Raw genomic sequence first — 23,731 nt, 5'->3', positions numbered from 1 at the left:
GCTGATTTGAGGATGGCAGCTGAAACAAGAAAGGGTTTTGTAATGGACAAATAATAGATAAATGCAAGCAGCTCCCTCTAGGAAAGACTGAAGTGATGTCTCAAGTTAACCTTTCAGGCAGGGGTGCATTCTCAGGCAGAGACTTACTCCAGAGAGAAATGGTTTCTAAACACCATCCCCACTGAAAGAATATGATAGAATGACGGCAAAAAAAAAAAAAAAAAAAAGAAGTTATGATGCACTGTGAGTACACCATTTAGGTGGTATTTCTCACAAAAGGGCTGGACACGACTTAGCGACTAAACAACATAAATTTAATCAAAGGGAAATTAAAAAGACAAATCCCAGTTGAGGAACATGCTGAAAAAGAACTAGTAAGGAATCTTCAAAAATATGAATGCTGTGAAAGGTAGAAAAGCCTGAAGGTTATGTTAAAGAAAACTAAAGAGACATTTAATACTTGATTGAACCTTGGATTAATTTCTTCTAAATCAGCTATAAAGAACATTACCGGGACAACAGTATATTGGATATAAATAATATAAAGTAGATGCTTCATGAACATTTACTAATTTAAACACTAATGTCCCTTTTCTTCTTCTACAGAAAAGGAAATTAAACTACATAGTGTAACATAGGAAATAAATATATTAACAAATAGATTTACTATTAAGGGGAAAAACTTGTTATAATCATCGTAATACTATGATTTTAGAGAGTTGGAATATAACTCTAAACACCTAAACGAATTTAAGTCTTTACATGTAATCTCAGCCTTACAAAAATTGTAACTCTATTTCATATAAAGAAATCAACCTTCAGCCAATTTAATTAGACATAAAATTCCATTCTGTGGGCCTGGCATTTAGTTGATACAAGCAAGATAATGTTTACACTGAATAGCTGAATTCAAGCAAAATTTCAAAAGGACTATTTACATCTACTTATAACTTTGTTTATCTATCCACTTTTAACAAATAATCTTTCCCTTCTAAGTTACAAGCTCTTTATAAATCTCTTTCCCCCTCCCGCCAAAACACTAATCTAAGAAAGAACCTCCTGGAACAAGGTAAAGGTCTCATGAGAGATTCTTTGTATTAGGATTCTATTAAGAACACGTGAGAACTTCACCATTTGTACTAAGATCAAAAATAAATTCAATTTGTAATACACCTGATTTATCTTTTAAAGAAATCTGATTATTAAACCTCCAAGTAAAAGGCAGAAAGACCTAGGTGGGGAAAAAAAAAAAGATTCCATAGACTGTGGAATCAGGCATGCCTGGTCTTAAATGCTGGCTCCATCATTTATTAATCGGTATCTTGTTTTCTTCAATTTAAGTCTGAATTGGGCAATAAGGAGCTCATATGATCTGAGCCACAGTCAGCTCCCGGTCTTGTTTTTGCTGACTGCATAGAGCTTCTCCATCTTTGGCTGCAAAGAATATAATCAATCGGATTTCCGCACTGACTTTCTGGTGATGCCCACGTGCAGAGTCTTTTCTGTTGTTGGAGGAGGGTGTTTGCTATGACCAGTGTGTTCTCTTGGCAAAACTCTGCTAGCCTTTGCCCTGCTTCATTCTGTACTCCAAGGCCAAATTTGCCTGTTACTCCAGGTAACTCTCTTGCCTTCCTACTTTTGCATTCCAGTCCCCTATAAAGAAAAGGACATCTTTTTTGGGTGTTAGTTCTAGAAGGTCTTGTAGGTCTTCACAGAACCGTCCAACTTCAGTTTCTTCAGCATTACTGGTTGTGGTATAGACTTGGATTACTGTGATATCAAATGGTTTGCCTTGGAAACAAACAGATATCATTCTGTCGTTTTTGAGATTGTACCCAAGAACTGCATTTAGGACTCTTATTGACTATGAGGGGTACTCCATTTGTTCTTAGGGATTCTTGCCCACAGTAGTAGATATAATGGTCATCTGAGTTAAATTTGCCCATTCCAGTCCACTTTAGTTCACTGATTCCTAAAATGTCAATGTTCACTCTTACTATCTCCTATTTGACCACTTCCAATTTGCCTTGATTCACAGACCTAACATTCCAGGCTTATGCAATATTGCTCTTTACAGCATTAGACTTTACTTCCATCACCAGTCACATCCACAACTGGGTGTTGTTTCCGCTTTGGCTCCATCTCTTCATTCTTTCTGGAGTTATTTCTCCACTGATCTCCAGTAGCATATTGGGCACCTACCAACCTGGGGAGTTCCTCTTTCAGTGTCCTCTATCTTTTCGCCTTTTCATACTTTCACAGGGTTCTCAAGGCAAGAATACTGACATGGTTTGCCATTCCCTTCTTCAGTGGACCACATTTTCTCAGAACTCTCCACCAGGAACATTTCATTTCATGCAAAGATTGGAACATTTCATGCAAAGATGGGCACAACAAAGGACACAAATGGTATGGACCTAACAGAAGATATTAAAAAGAGGTGGCAAGAATACACAGAAGAACTACGCAAAAAAGATCTTCATGACTCAGATAACCATGATGGTATGATCACTCACCTAGAGCCAGACATCCTGGAATGTCAAGTCAAGTGGGCCTTAGGGAAGTATCACTACAAAAAAAGTTAGCAGAGGTGATGGAATTCCAGTTGAGCTATTTCAAATCCTAAAAGATGATACTGTGAAAGTGCTGCACTCAATATACCAGCAAATTTGGAAAACTCAGCAGTGGCCACAGGACTGGAAAAGGTCAGTTTTCATTCCTATCCCAAAGAAAGGCAACACCAAAAAATATTCAAACTACTGTACAATTACACTCATCTCACATGCTAGCAAAGTATGCTCAAAATTCTCCAAGCCAGGCTTCAACAGAACGTGAACCGTGAACTTCCAGGTGTTCAAGTTGGATTTAGAAAAGGCAGAGGAACCAGAGATCAAATTGCCAACATCTGCTGGATCTTCAAAAAAGCAAGAGACTTCCAGAAAAACATCTACTTCTGCTTTATTGACTATGTCAAAGCCACTGACTGTGAATCACAACAAACTGTGGAAAATTCTTCAAGAGATGGGAATACCAGACCACCTGACCTGCCTCCTGAGAAATCTGTATGCAGGTCAAGAAGCAACAGTTAGAACTGGACATGGAACAACAGACTGGTTCCAAATTGGAAGAGGAGTACATCAAGGCTATATATTTTCACCCTGCTTATTTAACTTACATGCAGAGTACATCATGAGAAATGCCAAGTTGGATGGAGCACAAGCTGGAATCAAGACTGCCGGGAGAAAATATCAATAACCTCAGACACACAAATGACATCACCCTTATGGCAGAAAGTGAAGAACTAAGAAGTTCTTGAAAGTTCGTGAAAGTGAAAGAAGAGAGTGAAAAAGTTGACTCAAAGCTTAATATTCAGAAAACTAAGTTCATGACATCTGGTCCCATCATTTCATGGCAAATAGATGGGAAACAATGGAAAGAGTGACAGACTTTATTTTCTTGGGCTTCAAAAGCACTATAGATGGTGACTGTAGCCATGAAATTAAAAGACGGTTGGTCCTTGGAAGAAAAGTTATGACCAACCTAAATAGCATATTAAAAAGCAGAAATATTACTTTGCCAACAAAGGTTCATATAGTCAAAGCTATGATTTTTCCAGTAGTCATGTATGGATGTTTAAGAGTTGGACCATAAAGAAGGTCTGCCTGGAAGAATTGATGCTTTTGAACTGTGGTGTTGGAGAAGACTCTTGAGAGTCCCATGAACTGCAAGGAGATCCAGCCAGTCTATCCTAAAGGAAAACAGTCTTGAATATTCATTGGAAGGACTGATCCTGAAGCTGAAACTCCAATACTTTGGCCACCTGATGCAAAGAACTGACTCACTGGAAAAGACCTTGATGCTGGGAAAGATTAAAAGCGGGAGAAGGGGACAACAGAGGATGGGATGGTTGGATGGCATCACCAACTCAATGGACATGAGTTTCAGTAAGCTCCAGAAGTTGCTGTGGACAGGGAAGCCTGGCATGCTGCAGTCCATGGAGTCGGAAAGAGTCAGACACGACTGAATGACTGAAGTGACTGATCTCTTGTTTTTGTCTGCCCATTATTTTGTTCCTTAGGTAACTCTTGCCACCTCCTTGTAACTTTGTGAAGACTTTCAGCCACAGTATTGCATCACCCCTGACTAAAACACTGGGCATGTTAAACGGTAAGGCCAGTCCTAAGTAGACAAGCCTCGGGGTCTCTAAACATTCTCAGTTCCAATGGCTTTCACTTAGATTCTCCTTTAGTATGCTATAATCATATTTTGTACCTAAAAAATTGAAGAGTCTCAATGTACTTACAAGCTAACAGTGAGCCCACCAGTTTCATGGGTGCTAGAAGAAAACGTAAAGACTTGTGGGCTGGACACAAGGAGCTTTATTACTCATAGCAACAGCAGTAGCCATAGTGTCAGCATTTGCACTGTTCCTGCCCAATTCTGACAGGATGATCTGAAGGGGGCCAGGTGACACTTGTACACACAATGGTTTACATTTCAGGAGAGGAACTTTGGGTTTAGGGAACCCAATGCCTGCCAAATACCCCAGAAAGAGATATATTTCTGTTATCTCTCAAGAAGACACACAAATCTGCCTTGCTCTGGATGGTGCTGCCATTTTCCTAGACTATTTATTATATAAAAATTCTGAAAAGATCTGTACAAATGTCAGAGACCCGTAGAGAGCTGTCTCCCAACAACTGATGTCGTAAAAGACCAACAAAATATTAACCATTATGCTCTACTCTAATTCACTATGCTCTGGTCACAATCATGCAGTTGACTCACTCTCTCACTTGGTCTTGGGACCTCATTGAGTTCTTTCAGACTCTTGCTCCTAAAAAATTTTCCTACACTTCCTTCCTACAAAACTCTATGCCTTAATCCCCTAGTTTTGCTTTAAACATTTTTGAAAACAACTTGTTTCCTTATCCCAATACCCAATCCGCCTAGCCATATCTGCCCTAGGATTCTGCCCCCAACTACCTTCTCTGCTCCATTATCCAGGTGACCAAGTTGTAAGCAGACAGGGTAGAGCATCTCAGAGAAAGAACCAGGAATGGCTTCGTTGACATAAGAGATGCCATTTCTGGCCCAAGCCATTTAATGATGGCTGCAATGCTTGCCCTTAAACAGGTCTCCATAATTAATGATCTTAAGGGAAGTGAGGGAACAAAGGAAATGCAGTCAAGAAACTGAGTAGTTCAGTGATAAAACAGTCCTAGTTCCTCCTAAAGAGGTTACATAACAATCTGATACCTGTCTTCAAAAGAGTCCTGCAGGAACAAGGACCCCTCCCGCGATAGAGCACAGAATAATGACATGGACCCTCCTGAGTTCAATCAACTGAAACTTGAAGTCTTGACAACCTTTGCCCCAAATCTATGTTGAATTCTCCTCTGCTCAAGCTCCTTCATGAATATGCACGTACCCTTGGCTTAAAACTTACCAAATTTTGCTATTTGAAGAGATAACACTTTAGGAGAGATCACCAGTGTTCTTCTTACTTGCTGGAAATAATAAATAATTCCTTGCCCAATGGCTGGCTTGATTGTGTCTTTTGGCTCAACACCCACCAAAAGACTAACGCTATTTTTGGGTAACAACGTTACTCACGGTACACGCCACCACTTCTTTTGTTCCACGCCTCCCACCTCCCATCAGTACTCTTCTTTTTGCATTACCATGTCTTAATCTTATGTATTCCTACAGTTATTACCCTGCTTCTCTCCTCCTCTTAAACTCCTTAAAAACAGCTGTATCTATACTTCTTCATAACTATTTTATTCATCTACCAAATTCACTTAGCTTCACCTCTCCATCATTACATGAAACTCCTTCTCCTCAACAACTTCTTTAGCATTAATCCAAAGTACATACAGTCATCCCTCAACATCCACAAGGGGTTGGTTCGAGAACTCCCTGGCAATACTAAGGTTCATGGATGCTCTGCTGCTGCTGCTAAGTTGCTTCAATCATGTCCGACTCTGTGCAACCCCATAGACGGCAGCCCACCAGGCTCCCCTGTCCCTAGGATTCTCCAGGCAAGAACACTAGAGTGCGTTGCCATTTCCTTCTCCAATGCATGAAAGTGAAAAGTGAAAGTGAAGTCGCTCAGTCATGTCCGACTCTTAGCGACCCCATGGACTACAGCCTACCAGGCTCCTCAGTCCATGGGATTCTCCAGGCAAGAGTACTGGAGTGGGGTGCCATTGCCTTCTCCAATGGATGCTCTCAGTTCAGTTCAGTTTAGTCGTTCAGTCGTGTCCGACTCCTTGCAACCCCATGAATCACAGCACGCCAGGCCTCCCTGTCCATCACCAACAATTTCACCCAGACTCACGTCCATCGAGTCAGTGATGCCATCTCATCCTCTGTCATCCCCTTCTCCTCCTGCCCCCAATCCCTCCCAGCATCAGAGTCTTTTCCAATGAGTCAACTCTTCGCATGAGGTGGCCAAAGTACTGGAGTTTCAGCTTTAGCATCAGTCCTTCCAAAGAAATCCCAGGGCTGATCTCCTTCAGAACGGACTGGTTGGATCTCCTTGCAGTCCAAGGGACTCTCAAGAGTCTTCTCCAACACCACAGTTCAAAAGCATCAATTCTTCGGCACTCAGCCTTCTTCACAGTCCAACTCTCACATCCATACATGACCACTGGAAAAACCATAGCCTTGACTAGACGGACCTTTATTGGCAAAGTAATGTCTCTGCTTTTGAATATGCTATCTAGGTTGGTCATAACTCTCCTTCCAAGGAGGAAGCATCTTTTAATTTCATGGCTGCAGTCACCATCTGCAGTGATTTTGGAGCCCAAAAAATAAAGTCTGACACTGTTTCCCCATCTATTTCCCATGAAGTGATGGGGCCTTATGCCACGATCTTCGTTTTCTGAATGTTGAGTCCTTCATAAAAAATGGCATAGTATCCACATTTAACCTACACATCCTCCGGTGTATTTTAAACCATCTCCTGTTTATTTATAAAACCTATTAAAATGTAAATGCTATATAAATAGTTGCCTGAGCCCAGCAAATTCAAGTTTTTCCTCTTGGAACTTTCTGCAATTTTTTCCACAGTTGGTTGCATCCACAGATATATATAACCCAATGGGTAAAAAACAGGCATTCAACTAGGGGGATGGAAAGCTATGCACGCCCACACCATGTGACATCTGAGGCCAGGTCACAAAAAATACTGTAGTTTTCATCATGCTCTCTCTTATTCTAGGAAAAGTTAGCTCATCTGATGAAAAGCTAGGTGCCATATTATCAGCACACTCAAACAGTCCTACAGAGAGGTTCATGCAGCAAGAAACTGGGATTCTTGCTCAGCCAGCATCAACTTACTGGCCATGTTAATAAGCCCTCTTGGAAGCATATCTATCAGCCTTAGTCAAGCCTTCAAATGACCGTATTCCTGCCAACATCTTGACTACAATCTGATGAAACCCTGAGCAAGGAATATCTATCAAACTCATTTCTAACTCAAAGAAAACTACAAGATAATAAATATTATAATTTTAAGTCACTAAATTTTGGGGTAATTTGTTATGCTGCAACTGGTAACTGATACACATTTTTGTTACATGCACAGGATGCTACCATAACAACAACAACAACAAAACTAAAAATGTAGGAGTCTCGAGGAATCGGTGGGCAAGAACTGGAAAGACTTTCAGGAAATGATGAGTGAAAGCCTAATGAGCATGGAAGAGACTATTCTGTCTTTCAGGGGGCTGCTGCTGCTGCTAAGTCGCTTCAGTCGTGTCCAACTCTGTGCGACCCCATAGACAGCAGCCCACCAGGCTCCCCCGTCCCTGGGATTCTCCAGGCAAGAACACTGGAGTGGGTTGCCATTTCCTTCTCCAATGCATGAAGGTGAAAAGAGAAAGTGAAGTCGCTCAGTTGTGTCCGACTCTTAGCGACCCCATGGACTGCAGCCTACCAGGCTCCTCAGCCCATGGGATTTTCCAGGCAAGAGTACTGGAGTGGGGTGCCATTGCTGCTAAGGAGAGATAAAGGAGAAAAAACATTAATATAACTGAAAAGTAGAGGAAAGGGGGTTCTAGTTATATAGTAACAAAGTTTAGCAACATTGGTGCCCTTGGTAACATAAAAAAGAGAAAATGTACTTAATGTATGATTTATGTAAGGAGATTTTTCTAGGTAATATGTTAAAAGTGTAGTCTTTTTACTACTTATAGTAAAAAGCAGTATAGAGAAAAACTAAATTGCGAAGACCACTGACGAAAAGGAATCAATACTTTCTGGTTTTAAAAATGTCAGTCTTTCCAAATAGCAATCAATACTTAAGTAAGGACTAGCTCCCAAACAAACATAAAATCTAGGCTACTTCAGAAAATACCTGTATGAGAGCAAAGCCAACGGTGTGGCTGTAAAATCCATTGTCGAGATATGGGTGAACCTGAAACGTCAGGTGTTAGGATCATAAAAGACAAAGAAAGAATGAGGAAATACTAGAACAACTGAATGCAATGTGTGATCCAATCCTGGACTGGATTCTGAACCTGAAAACAAACTTCCCTCCTTTAGCATGGAGGACATCCAACCAGGATCTGAAGATCCAATAGTTCTGCAATAATGTTAATTTCCTGACTTTGTACTGCAATCATGTAGGAAATTTCTCTTTTTATTAAAACTATACACTAAAGTACTTGGGCTAACAGCATTATATTCATAATTTACTGTCTATTAAGTTCAGGGGAAAAAAGACTACACACACAAAGTGAGAGAGAAAGAAAAGGCAGGGGAAGAGAAGGGAGGACGAGAAAAGGCTAACGGGATGAAACGTTACCATCTTGAGAGTCTGAGCGAATGGCATAGAGAAATAATGTGTAGTATTTTTGCAACTCTTCTCAAAATTCTTAAGCTACTATAAAATTAAACATTTTGGGGGAAAAATATGTTAATCCTTCTGACTGGATGCCCAATACAGCAAGATAAAACTAGAGTTACTTATAAAACTCCTCATTGAATGGCCCCTTCTTAAATTAGTCACATCTCCTGTCACTCTTCAGCTCCACCACACACACTCCAAATATTCCAAATTACTGTTCCTGAAAAGCCCTGGCCTCTTTTAACTCTCTGTACATGTAGAAGCTTAAAGCTTTAATGTAAGTGGGACACAGAAGTAACCCAGTACTCTTCAAAGAGACGAAAAATCCTAAACAAACGGGAAGTCCAATCAGTTCCCTGAGGCTCACAAAACACTGACCAAAAAGCCCATCTCCCCCAACCTCCCATGACACCCTAACAGTACTTATTCTAAGAGTAACTCGTTTATTTGTTGCCAGTTATTAATAACAGAATGGAACCAAGGGCAAGTAAGAGGGTGGAATACAGGGCAGGAGATAAATCCCTCTGAGTAAGGGACAGTTGGATTTCTGTCATACCTAGTTGGAACTGAGTATATTTCCGTAAGATACACTACCACGAATGGTAATATGGATGTAAAGTATACCGTAAGCCTAGTTCTATACTAGGAGAAGGCAATGGCAACCCACTCCAGTACTCTTGCCTGGAAAATCCCATGGACAGAGGAGCCTGGTAGGCTTCAGTCCATGGGGTCGCGAAGAGTCAGACATGACTGAGAGACTTCACTTTTACTTTTCACTTGAAAGTGAAGGAGAAGTGCACTGGAGAAGGAAATGGTAACCCACTTCAGTGTTCTTGCCTGGAGAATCCCAGGGACGGCAGTCTGATGGGCTGCCATCTATGGGGTCACAAAGAGTCGGACATGACTTAAGTGACTTAGCAGTAACAGTTCTATACTACTAATACATTATAAAATTAGCATTAATGAGTGGGAGGAGGATAAAGTAAGGATCAAATGAACTGGTACAGATTATCTCAATGCAATAAATAACCACTGATTTCAAATGGATGACCTCCAACTTAGTCTTCAGAAAAAAAAAAAAATCCTTTCTGAAGCTGGGAGCCTCACAATACAACCACGTGTCTCCAAATCTGATACACCTTTTCATTTCCTAACTCTCATCCACACCTGACTCTTCAGCAGTGCTTCTATAAACACAAAAATGCTAGGAGTAAAAAAAATTCTACTTTATAGTGAACAATAACTAATATTAATGGAAAGATAGTCTTCATAAACAATAATTCATGATCCAAATTGTTTTATGATTGAATTAAGCCTCTTCTATACTAAACATAGCTTTTAATTCATTTCAAACACCTATTTTCAAACTATATATGCTGATTTTTAAATTTTTATAGAAACTGTTCCTTATTCAAAGTTGAATTTCACCAGTAACTTCTCCTTTTTCCTTGCTGGCATTTCACAGTTAATAACCAGTAGTAATACACCTTGGTCCACACAGAAATTCTCTGAAAAGCAAAGGCTTAAGTATTTTTTGAATTTTCTTACAATTATATATAAAAAGTTAGCATACATTGATTTCATTTTAAAATAAGTGAGTTGGATAACACAATATTTAGTATTACTCTTTATCAACACAAATATAACAATAAATATGTGCAAGAATGAACGCTGATAAAAGAATTCACAGGGAATATGATTCTAACATATCATATGAACAAGATCACCAAAATTCTGTTCATAACATACCATATTTTTTGGTATTAAAATCTAAATAGATGATAAGTCCTATCTGTGAAAACATTTTATAACATGATATGTATATTTCCAAGACAACTCTACTAGATGTTAAAATCTTAAAAGAGGTAAGGAGGGATAAAGAGAAAGATAGCCTATAACATCTGATTTCTATAGCTATTAATATATTATCACTTAACATCAAGATACAATAATAAAAAAGTTACTTCTCAAATATTCCCAAGGCAAGAAAACAAGTTTAACAATAATATTCTCAGTCTTTACAGATTATCAGGAAATCTCAAATTATTAGAAAATAAAAAGTACAAGTCAATTTTAAGTCTGACAACAAAATCAAATTGTACTAAATTCATATGTCCTAAAAGTAAACTTCAAATAGTATTTACATACTAATGAAAATAACAACTGCTAGAATGCTAAACAAGTTTGATTAAATGTTGTTTTTTAATCTACTATCCAACAATTGCAAAAACTCATAACATGAAAAGTTTAATTCATTCCTACAGAGAAAGAAGATTAATAAATAAATGTAGTCATCCATACTATATTGATGAAACACTGTAGTATATTTAATAACTATGCTCCATGAATAACATGACAGGGCATATATCAAGATAAATGTGGTCATACAGCAAATACTTCTTTAAAGAAGGTAATGCTCATGAAATGGCAGACCATAAGACCATCATTAGTATGACCTCCCTCTTCACAATTTATAAAACCCCTATCTAAGACTTCCTCATTCATGATTTAAAAGCTTAAAATTTCATGATGCTTGTGACAAAACCTGCTAATTAAACTAAATCTGCCATTTTTCCATCAGCAATGCAGATAATAATAGACAATAAAATCAAACCCTACTGTCACTATCACAAAACTACCTCGTTAAAAAACTCAAAATGAATGTGTACTTGCTACCTGAGATCTACCAAAAATATATAAACCTAACAAATGTTCTGAAGGAGAATATGAGGTTATAATTATTATTCACTAATAACTGGAAAATTAAATTCAAAACAAAAAGAAATTAAGCTTTCAAAATATTTACCTTCAAAAAAGAAACAAATTCTAACCAAATTCAGATTTGTTTTTAATAACATTAGCATTTTAATTGCACTCCCAATCCTAAGTATTTACAAACATAAGATTGTTAAGTGATTTAGTTTTTAGCACAATCTGCAGAAATATGTTCCCAACTAGTTTACATCAACTGTTTAAGAGTAATACTCTTTTCTAGTTGAAGAATTTCTTCACTTCGTTGAAAACGATTCACAGTTGTATCCTTTTCCTATGTGGGCAATATGTCCTAAGAATGATTCTCTAGTACTTATCATTAGTTTATTAAAAAATTACTCATATCCTTTACAGTAAATAAAAATGTAAGCAGAAAACAGGTAAGTCAGAAGATGACTGATTAGTATTAGGCAAGCTTTTAGTCTTTTAAATAAATGACAAAATATTATCAAATAAATGGTATGATATTTGATGATTAAAAAAATAATAATGCAAACTAGTACAGCCACTATGGAGAACAGTGTGGAGATTCCTTAAAAAACTGGAAATAGAACTGCCTTATGATCCAGCAATCCCACTGCTGGGCATACACACTGAGGAAACCAGAAGGGAAAGAGACACGTGTACCCCAATGTTCATCGCAGCACTGTTTATAATAGCCAAGACGTGGAAGCAACCTAGATGTCCATCAGCAGATGAATGGATAAGAAAGCTGTGGTACATATACACAATGGAGTATTACTCAGCCATTAAAAAGAATACATTTGAATCAGTTCTAATGAGGTGGATGAAACTGGAGCCTATTATACAGAGTGAAGTAAGCCAGAAGGAAAAACATAAATACAGTATACTAACGCATATATATGGAATTTAGAAAGACGGTAACAATAACCCGGTGTACGAGACAGCAAAAGAGACACTGATGTATAGAACAGTCTTATGGACTCTGTGGGAGAGGGAGAGGGTGGGAAGATGTGGGAGAATGGCAATGAAACATGTAAAATATCATGTAGGAAACGAGTTGCCAGTCCAGGTTCGATGCATGATGCTGGATGCTTGGGGCTGGTGCACTGGGACGGCCCAGAGGGATGGTATGGGGAGGGAGGAGGGAGGAGGGTTCGGGATGGGGAACACATGTATACCTGTGGAGGATTCATTTTGATATTTGGCAAAACTAATACAATTATGTAAAGTTTAAAAATAAAATAAAATTGGAAGAATAAAAAAAAAAATAATAATAATAATAAACCATTAGCACCACAGGGCAGTGGGGTGGGGGGGAGGACAGTTAAGAATATACAGAACTTCAAAACCTTTCTATATTACAAGGGAAAAGGCTGATGAGATTCTTTCTCACATGTGAAATGAGTTAATAATATCTAGCAATAAACCATTATTGCTAAAGTTAATCAAAGATTTCAATAGATAACCAGAGTAACACATGCAAGAAATTACTCTTATGCCTTCAATCAAGTTTTTAATATTTCAAATTTTCAGTTGAAATGGGCATGACCATATTCACAAGTATGGCATACTATTCTAAACCTACTTTTTGACTTAATATACAGTCAAAAATTTTCAGTACTTCAATGTTTTCATTCAGCTATCAAGAACTTAATTTTATCTAAAAAAGAAAAAAAATCTATTAAGTAGATGTGCTACATATTTAGCAACAACAAATCCACTTACTTTTTTCTCTTTCTCATGATGTTTATCCTGAGAGTGAGAGGAAGAATCACTTAAACTTTGATCATATGACCTATTAGATCCCCGTTTGCTCTTTTTCTAAAAGAGAAAATATATATACATATAAGTATATGTATATAAAGTTTTAAATCTTTTTTGTTAGGTTAAAACCAATTCAAGTGTGAAATATTTTAAAATGTCTACCGAAAGAAAAAAAAAGGCTATTTCAAACTACATAATCCAATTCAACACAATCCATATATTATCTATTTCATTATAAAGGAAAATATAACCCTTAACCTAACATTAATGCCATATTTTTGTACATTTATTAAAATGCGTGAAAACAGACAATATTTTCAAATAAGCAGTGGTTATTTGTCATTTTATTACAAAACCACCTCATTACAGAGATCAACTATAGTTTTCAATGTCTGCTTTAAAATATAAAAGATATTTCAACAAAAAATGGAAAATACCATACTGAAGAAGGATGCCAAAACCAGAAGAAAAGAAAAATTTTTAAGAGTTACTTTATGCCAGTAGGAAAAGTAAGAAGCTTTTTAATCTCACACTTTCAGTATTAAGGCATACTATTTTCTAAAAATTTGTCTCTGTAGTTCATATAGAGAAAAAAAGGAAATGTCAGCATTAGACTCATGTATTTTTCAAAGCAATACTAAAAGTAACACACATTTCTGTTTAAAAGACTTACACAGATTCATAATAAAGTATGACAGTGAGAGTTATTTCAGGTGTTAAAACTTGGTGGTACCATAACTAATTAAGCTAGATAAAAACGACTATAAAAGATGATCAAATTCCTTGCAAACATAGAGCTCATACAATCTTATTAAATTATTAAACAGACTTTTCCCCAGTCACCAAATAGGATAACATTACATTAATAACAATGAAAAAATTCTATTTGCACAAATTCCAAAACCCATTCTCCTTATTTCTATATTTTATCTATATTATCTCTGATTTAGAAAATGAAGATTCCAATATGCTTTTAATATCATAAGTGAATTTTCAATTTTACTATCTCAAAATTTCTCCTAGAAGACTTTGATGTTCTTCGACAGTCATTAAAAAAATAAATCAGTAAGTATATGTTATTTGGTATGTTCAATATCAAATAATACATATATACTCTCAATATTTTATATGCAAGGGCCAAAATACTGGAGTCATAAGCTGCTCATTTCATAAAAAAGAGTTCCTTTTCTAAAAAGAAACAGCCCTATTCACAGAAGAAAAGGAACAATAAAAAACAACAAGAAGACACTAAAGAAAAACAAAGAAGCCTTTAATTTTCAGTATACAAACCTGGTATCAACTAAAGACTGAGAAACAGACAATGGGGAATTAAAGAAATATTGATCCTTCAAAGGAACACAGACACAGAATATACAATGATTAATCAAATAGTACTAACTTATCCATGCTATGTGACAGTAAAGACTAATCAAATCTAAAATATTCCCAAAGTTGTATTTAAATATTTCTTTCTGAAGACCTTTAATGAAGAAGCTACAAAAGAGCCTTGTTTCAGTGTTACTATCCTCCAAGCAAATAAAAATGAAACAAGTAATAAAACTAGTAACAGTAATAAAGCAAAAAGATATGAAACAAAGTGACAGGGAATCACAAATTACGTAATCAAATGTCCACATTTTTATTTTCTACTAAATGTATACCAACATTTACTATTAACTATTAATATATATTCTAAAGTAGTATATTTTAGAACAGTCACCTTTGTAAATGAACTCAAGCAAAGCAAAATCTTCTAAAACTACTACAGCTTGATGGTGATGTACGGCAAAACCAATACTGTAAAGTAATTAACCTCCAATTAAAAAAAAAAAAAAAAAACTACTACAGCTTTTAATTCCCAACAAACAACACACTAAGAAACTCAATCTGGAGCAAAAGCAACCCCCAAAAAATGGATGCCTTATAAAGACTCAATTCAAACCTAATTATTATAATCGTAAATTAAATTCAAGACAGATTCTTACCAGCTTACTAAAATGGTATTTACAGTAGCCACAATATTGGACGTTATCTGCACCATTACCTTCTTCTTCACAAAGCAGTCCGGCAAACTGAGCACTGAAAATAAAAGCCAAGTATATCAACAAAATTTAAACCACAGTATATACATGTGTGTGTGTATAAAACACTTTATGTGTATGTATTTATGTATGTGTATATATATACATAAAATTCAATTCCAACCACGTAGGTATCTCGTAAGAGAAAAGGGGAAAATAAAAGGCTTTATTCTAGCTGAGACTAAGAACACTCCACCCCATCTTTTGATTGCTATATTTTTAAAGCTATATACATGGTTTAAAATAAACTTTTTATCCATCTCTAATAAGGACAGAGATTCTTGCATGCTTTAAGTCACCAAATAGACATTAAATTTCTTGAAAGATATCCTCACCACCCCAAACTTAACACTTCATTTGACTTTCCAATCTGTATCACAGGTACAATTAGAAAAGGCCAGGTATCTAAAGGGCTGACATGACACGTGACAGTATTCACCTTGAACACAGATCATATTGTTAGAAGTTAAATGCTTCAAGTTATAACATAGTAGAGTAGGTAAGAAAAACAGAAGCTGTGTTTTTCTAGTCAAAAACAAGGGAAGAAATGAAATTAAAACCTAAAGCTATGGTAATTTTTAATGAAGTGTTAATGTTTATAACCATCATATTGTCAATTTGACCTTCCACTTTCAACATTCCAAAATAATAGTACTAGTATGTATCTCACAGCCAAAAAAGGTCTTTCATCTTTGGAAAATTAACTACAATATTAAGGAAATTTTTAATATTTATTTTTTACTGAGGTATAGTTGAATTACAACGTTGTGTTAACTACTGCTGTACAGCAAAGTGACTAAGTTATACATACATATACACACACACACTCTTTTTCATATTCTTTTCCACTATAGTTTATCACAGGATACTGAATGCAGTTCCCTGTGCTCTAACAGTAGGACCTTGTTGTTTATCCATCCTGTACTTATTAGTCTGCATCTACAACTACTAGTCCCAAACTCTCAATCCTGCCCTCGCCCATCCCACTTCCCCTTAGCAACCACCAGTCTATTTTCTATGTCCCTGATTAGGGAACTAGATCTAGAACCCACATGCCACAGCTAAGTGTTTCCATGTCACAACTAAAGATTCTGTATGTTGCAACTAACACCAGCCGCAATCAAGTAAATAAATATTTTTATTAAAAAAAAAAAAACACCTGCCCATTTCATAGTAAATACTCAATGTGTATTAGTCACTCAGTCACGCCCAACTCTTTGTGACCCCATGAACTGTACCTTCAAGGCTCCACTGTCCATGGAATTCTCCAGGCAGAATACTGGAGTGGGTTGCCATTTCCTTCTCCAGAGTATCTTCCCAACCCAGGGATCAAACCAGGGTCTCCTGCACTGCAGGCAGAATTCTTTGCCACCTGAGCCACCAGGGAAACCCAAATACTCAATACATGACAGTTATTATCATTAATTAGTATTCTAAGGAAGTTAAATTTACATTTGTTAAACGCACAAAATGTTCCTTACAGTAGCACACATTACGAACCAATTTGGAAACAAAGTGTCTGTAAATCTCTGAAATGTTAATAAATACCAATATCTGATAGGATATAATGTAGTCATTCCCATGCTGCTATGGACTGTATTTCTATCATCTCATCAAAATTTTTTTGTGAAAAAAATTATCAGAAAACAATGTTTCATTTAAACTGCTATTAAAATTATGCAACAAATATGTACATGAAAAAAAATAAAAGGAAGCATGAACAAAATAAAAATAGAAGGTCATTTAAAAATTTAAGAAACTTTCTAAGGAACAGCCACTATAATACAGAGAATGATGGTGATTGCTTTTTTTCCCCTCTTGAAATTCAGGCAGTGAAAAAAAACACAATCATTCACTAAATTCTTACTAGTATTTCAGGCACTGCACTAAGTTTATCTACATCAGTTCTTATAATCCTAATAACAAATCAAAGGGTAGGTAAACAAAAGAAATATCTTAGGCAAAATAAAACAGAATAAGACACTAGAACCAGGGTTACCTACTGGAAATTCACTCTGGTAAATACACTCAATTACTAGAATTATTTTTATTACAGTAAGTAAATATAAACATAGAAATTATACCAACAAAATTTAGTTTAATATTTGGGTACCTAAGTCTTTAACTTACAAGGTATTCCCAATTTCAGTTCTGTAAAATGACAAAATCATATTTACCATGTCACGTGGAAAGCTTGTCGACATCCATGTTTATTACATGTCATGCAAGCACCAGTGGCTGCTTTGCTTTCTCTTCCTTGTTCATCACAAATATAGCAAGTCTTAGGGTAAAGAAAAAAAAAATGAAATAAAAACCTTACAAGTGCTTTATACAGATATGGATTTTATAGTTATCTTCACAGCTCAAAATCAGGTTTACTAACTAATCTAATCCAAAATATAAATCTATTTTTTTCTATTTATATCTATTTTACAAGCAATACAAACATGAAAACATCAATACAGACATAAATAGTCCTCGTAGGATTTCACAAGGCACAGTTCCCTAGACTCAAAAATCCCACAAGATAGGAGGAATGCTTATAGGCACTGAGGCCAGGTTGAAGAACATAGCTTACGCCACCTCAGTATTAAAATCTCCTCTCCACTATTTAACTGATTCCTGTAACAAAAATGTAAAATGAGGTTTGTCTTTCTTTTCTGCTGGAAGTGACCATACAGAAAGGAGTTGGATATAAGGAGCTGGGACTCAATAGGTGAAGGACAAATTTGCTTAATGAATGAGCAAAGTTTAGGTCATTCCTTCACAAGAATCCCTTCCACATGAGCTATCAATCAGCCCTGCCAACCTGACATACTAGGTCTGGGAGGAAACGCTTTTAGGAGATCAGAGGTGCCCCCCAAGAGCTACTGGCCAATGAACACTCCCAGCAACTTTGACATCTACCTGGTCCTTTTTCTCAGGTGAAAACAGCTGATAATGAAAGGCTAAATTATAAAAATGGCAATCTACAAGTATATAATAAATAAAATTATCAACTGACTCTAAGTATACAAAAAATTAATGCCTAACTACATATAATCAGATGATATAATTCTAAAAATAAATCAATCTGAATAAGGTATAACCTGCTGCTGCTGCTGCTAAGTCGCTTCAGTCGTGTTCAACTCCGTGAGACCCCATAGACGGCAGCCCACCAGGCTCCCCCATCCCTGGGATTCTCCAGGCAAGAATACTGGAGTGGGTTGCCATTTCCTTCTCCAATGCATGAAAGTGAAAAGTCAAAGTGAAGTCGCTCAGTCATGTCCGACTCTCAGCGACCCCATGGACTGCAGCCCACCAGGCTCCCCCATCCATGGGACTCTCCAGGCATGGAGTGGGGTGCCACTTCAATAGGACCACATCTATTTTTTAACTTGGAAAAGTTTCTCCCACAATGCACTGTGGTGCCAAATTACACCATTCAATAATATTTACAAGAACACAGTTTCCAAAAGCCTAATATTTAGACAAGTAGGTAAATGAATTTCAACTCTGCTGAAAGACAGAGACTGAACTGAATTACAAAAATTACTTTGTATGTCTAAAAAAGAAAAACCCAAATTACAACAAAACTAACCTAGACACACTAACAATCATAAGAGCATCTCTAACTGTTCATATTACCAGAAGGCAATATCAAACAATTATAATGGAATAATTTAACATACATATTAAAAAGCCTATAAATGATCAATTAAATTTTTAAAAGAAAAGTACAAAGTAGGTTGAAATTCAGGGGCAATATGCAAACAGACCTCAAAGAATATCTCAGTAACTTCCAAAACAGTTGACAGTGAAAAGACACCATCATTTGACCATTCAATAAAACTAAAAATTATGACGGATTTTACTTTTAAGGAGTTAGGCCTTCCAGACATATGGAACAGCAGAGTGAAGAAGTCCAGGGATCCCCTCCTCAGTGAATTAAATACTTCATAGGTGAAAAAGAACCACTTATAAAGTCTCTGTACAGAATAAGCTGCACCTGAGTGTGTGTGTGCTCAGTCATGTCCGACTCTTTACAACCACATGGATTGTAGCCCACCAGGCTCCTCTATCCATGGAATTTTCCAGGCAAGAATAATAGAGTGGGTTGCCATTTCCTATTCCAAGGGATCTTCCCAACCCAGGTATTGAATCTACATCACTCACGTCTCCTGCACTGACAGGCAGATGCTTTACCATTGTGCCATCTAGAATCAGCTACAAGGATATACAGTACAACACAGGGATGATAACTAATATTTTATAATAACTATAATGGAATATAACCTCTAAAAATTATGCCACTATAGTGTATATCTGTACCTGTACAATACTGTACGTCAACTTAAAGTCTCTGAAAACTGTCTAAATGGCATGCGGCAGGATATTTTATCAAAGACAATCTACTAAATCTCATTAAGAACAGTGAGCATCCTGTGGCACTTGAGCCATGATCTGTCCCCATTACCACCCTCACCCCCATGGCTCCCTGTGATGGTAGTTCCTTTCTGGGTAGTGCTGTCAAGAAGGTGAGGGCTCCCCTTCTCCCCTATCCAAGACTAGAGTTTTCTCCAAGGAGGGTCAGGTCTCCAGTGACTCTCATACCACTATTCATCCTGATAGGTCCTACTCATAGGCTCCCAACCCTAACAACAGGCCAAGATTTCCAGTGTTCTATCAGCTTGCTTGCTGAATGGAAGCTACATGCCAGGAGGGACGAGCTGGGCTACTTATACCCTTCCCTCCTGCCAGGACCTTTCAGAGTACAGGTGTCTGTCCAGCAGAAGCAGGGTGCTGTCTCCACCCCCAGCTTCAGAGAAAGCACTAGTGCAGAGGTTCTGTCCCCACAGGGAGAAGGAAGAATCATTTTCTAGAGTGGCTACATTACCTAACATGCTTAATTTAAAAAAAAAAAATTATAAGACATGAAAAGAAAAAGTATGACTCAGTCACAGGAAAAAAAAAAGTAGGCAATGGTAACTGCCTTTAAGGGGAGTCAAGATGTTGGACCTAGGCGACAAAGACCAATAATCAATAGAATTCTTGAGTTTAAAACTCACTAAAAGCAGTAGATTTTTATTGGCAGTAGGGAAAGAATCAATAACTTTAAAAACAGATCAACAGAGATTATACAATCTAAAAAAACAGATGTTTTCGATAATACCACCTAAAGAACAGTTTCAGAGAAATATGCTACACCATTAACTGCATTAACAAATGGTTAAGGAGAAAATTATGAGGGAAAAGAAAGAGACATAAACTGTATCTGAAGAAATAATAGCTGAAAACTTTCCAAATTTGATGAAAAACAATAACCAACACATCCAAAAAGCTCTGCAAACTCCATATAGGATAAACACAAACAGATCCATATTCAAATTAATGAAAGGCAAAAATAATAAACTCCTGAAAGCAAAATGGGGGAAATGGCTCATCACATACAAGGAAACCTGAGGTCTTATTAGAAATAAAATGGGAGACAGAAAGCAGTGGAATAACATTTAAAACGCTCAAAGAACAAGAATCCCATATCCAGAAAAAGCTACATTGCAGAAATAAAGATAAAATAACAACAATATTCTCAGACCCCAAAAAACTGAGATACTTTGTTTCCCCAAATCTGAGTAACAAGAACTACAAAAAGAAAAACCTTAAGCTAAAATCAAGTGACACTAGACAACCACTGCAATGTACATATAAAAACAAAGAACTCCAATCACTTACACCTCAATAAAGCTGAGATTTTTAAAACACACATATAGACCAATTTAAAAACACACAGAAAGAGTTCTGTAGGAGATGATAAAGACAGTACTTTTTTTTAACCAATAAAATCCACTGTTTGTGGATAATGAACATATTCAGAATTTTCCACTGGGTCAAAATCTCCTTTTCTCAGTGGACTTTCTCTGTTCCAGGGCACAGTTTATCACTCTATACATAGGAACTTAACTAAAAACAGCAAAAGAAAACTCTGGGGACTGAAGCTCAATAAGGACTCAATACATTTTTACATTACTGATGTTTCAAAACGGCACAAGGTCATTCACACAGGCAGCTGTGGACCATTACACCCTGGAAGGCAAGCACTGGCAGGAATGAATATGGACTGTGAAGGAATGGAGACTGCAGTGACACTGCAGAGCTTTCAGAGCCATCCATAGAGTGAGCCTTACCTTTTAAGAAAAACACAGATATTTCTTTCTCACTTTGTTAACTTAAAAAGCAATTACCTAGAATAATGTCCATAAATTATACTGTTGGCACTATAACATATAGAAATGTAATATATGTGACAAAGACAACACAATGAAAGAGAATGGGAATACAGCTATTCTAGAGTAAGGAAATAACATCAGATGGTAACTAGAACCCATAAGAAGAAATTAAGAGAAACAAAAATGGTAAACAAAAAAACAAACACTCTATAAATGTATTTGTGGGCGTCTTCTCTTAGTTTCTTGAAAACGTGTAAGATTATATAGAGCAATAATTTTAACTATTTTGGGGTGTGTACTATTATATAGAGACAAAATATCTATAATAGTAATAACACAAAAGTGGGGAGGAAAGAAACAAAATAAATGCCATGAATCTTTTATATCTTACTGAAGGTTAAGCAGATTCTATAAATTAAGATGAATACTATAAACCCAAGAGCAACCACTAAGAAAATAATCCAAGAAAATATAATTTAAAAGTACAATGGAAGATGGAAACCCAACCATATTAACAGCACTGAATATGAAGAGACTGATAAAGGCAGAGACTGATAAACTGGATTAAAAAAAAAGTTCCATATGCTGCCTACAGGATACATACTTTAGCTTTGAAGACACAAGAAAGTTACAAGTAAAAGGATGTAAAAAAGATATACCATGCAAAAGGCAACCAAACACACAGCTGAAGAGGTTCATTTTATGAGATAAAAAATGGTCTTTGAGAGATTCTATAATAATAAAAAGGATGCAACAATATGCAACAAACAAGAGCTTCCAAAACACATAAAGTAGGAAAAAAGTGACTTGAAAGTTTTTATTTTCTCATTAAATAGCTGTTGGATTGAGAAGAGAAATTATGAAGAATTATTGAGAAAATAATCCCAAAAAACAAAAATACACCTAAATATCAAGTATGTGAACAAAGTTATAATCAGAGGCAAATTCATAGCCTAAAAGTTTTCATTTTAAGTAAGGAAAAAAGTCATAGTTTGACCTAACATTTTTAATAAGAGAACCAATGTTCATATATCAAAAGGATTTAAGGCCAGATTCCAAGTCTACCTAAAAACTAGAGAGCTGAGAGAGAACATCACTCCAAATCTATTAAGAAAAAGCCATTTTAAATTATTTAAAAATCACAACTTTTCTTGAAACTATGAAAGATTTGCAGTTGCAAAGGCAACCAATTAGCCTAAAAGGGGACGCCTTCTCTTCAGCCACCTGAAAACCACAAGACATTCGGAGACTATTCAATAATAATATGGCAATGAAAGAAGATGTGGAGGAAGAGGTGCAGCTAATAAATCAGCTAAAATTTTAACAAACTGCTAAAGGCTGATTATGGGTTACTGCAATAATCAGTGGAGCCACAGACAGGAGTTAACACCCACTCACAGGCTCTATTCCAGGAAGACTCACAAGAAGCTCTTAGGGAAAACTGGAAGCAAGGAGGCAAAACAATCAGAAAGAATCTCTCTTGGTTGTGCAGGCATAAAGGACAAGATTAGGTGCCACTGAGGGAAAGACATGAAATCCCACCTCTTGACCAGACACTCCTTTCAAAAGCCCTGAGCATCTGGGGGATTGGCAGCAAACCCTGTCACACCCAGGGCATGAGTAGACTCATGATGGTTAGGAAGACAGAGAAGAAAAATTACCCCTGAACAAGGCACAAGAAAAATTCCTGACCCCAGGCTCTGTTAACGACATCATCAGAGATCTTCTTGCATTTAGGAGAGGCAGGAAGCATGTCCCTCACAAGTCCTTCTAGAGATGTAAAACAAAGTCAGCCAAAGGGAAGAGGCAATAAAATGGTAAAACCCTGAGGTCCAGGTATACAGAAGCACCGCCCCCCCCCCCCGCCCCCGCCAAGAGTCTGGACCAAAACAACAAAGAAATCAAAAGCCCAGAACATCAAATCATAAACCACAGCAATCTAGCACTAACGGGGTGGGGGCAGTGGGGGGGACTAAAGTGTGGCAAAAAGAAGAACACATAAAGAAACCAACCTCTGTGGCACACAATCACCCAATACTCCAGCTCTCAACCTAAAGTTATCATTAGAGGAATACAAACGGGCAGGG

At 36.8% G+C, this 23,731-nt stretch overlaps 1 protein-coding gene across 8 annotated transcripts in view; it reads right to left on the bottom strand.

The window, feature by feature from the left end:
• MLLT10 (MLLT10 histone lysine methyltransferase DOT1L cofactor) overlaps nt 1-23,731 on the bottom strand; it is a 207,895-nt gene that overhangs the window by 104,431 nt on the left and 79,733 nt on the right. For all 8 annotated transcript variants that reach the window (XR_009740239.1, XR_009740240.1, XM_061435970.1 and 5 more), the window contains exons 6-8: nt 17,616-17,719; nt 15,343-15,436; nt 13,319-13,414 (exon numbers count right to left, since the gene is read on the bottom strand). Coding sequence is in view for 6 of the 8 variants with exons in the window: in XM_061435970.1 (XP_061291954.1) it covers nt 13,319-13,414; nt 15,343-15,436; nt 17,616-17,719 (294 nt within the window). In the remaining 2 variants the exon portion in view is untranslated. The remainder of the gene's footprint in view (nt 1-13,318; nt 13,415-15,342; nt 15,437-17,615; nt 17,720-23,731) is intronic.

This window comes from Bos javanicus, chromosome 13, assembly GCF_032452875.1.
Source record: "Bos javanicus breed banteng chromosome 13, ARS-OSU_banteng_1.0, whole genome shotgun sequence".
NCBI lineage: Eukaryota > Metazoa > Chordata > Mammalia > Artiodactyla > Bovidae > Bos > Bos javanicus.
The sequence above is the reverse complement of the archived record's forward strand: the minus strand, read 5'-3'. Positions and strand labels throughout refer to the sequence as shown.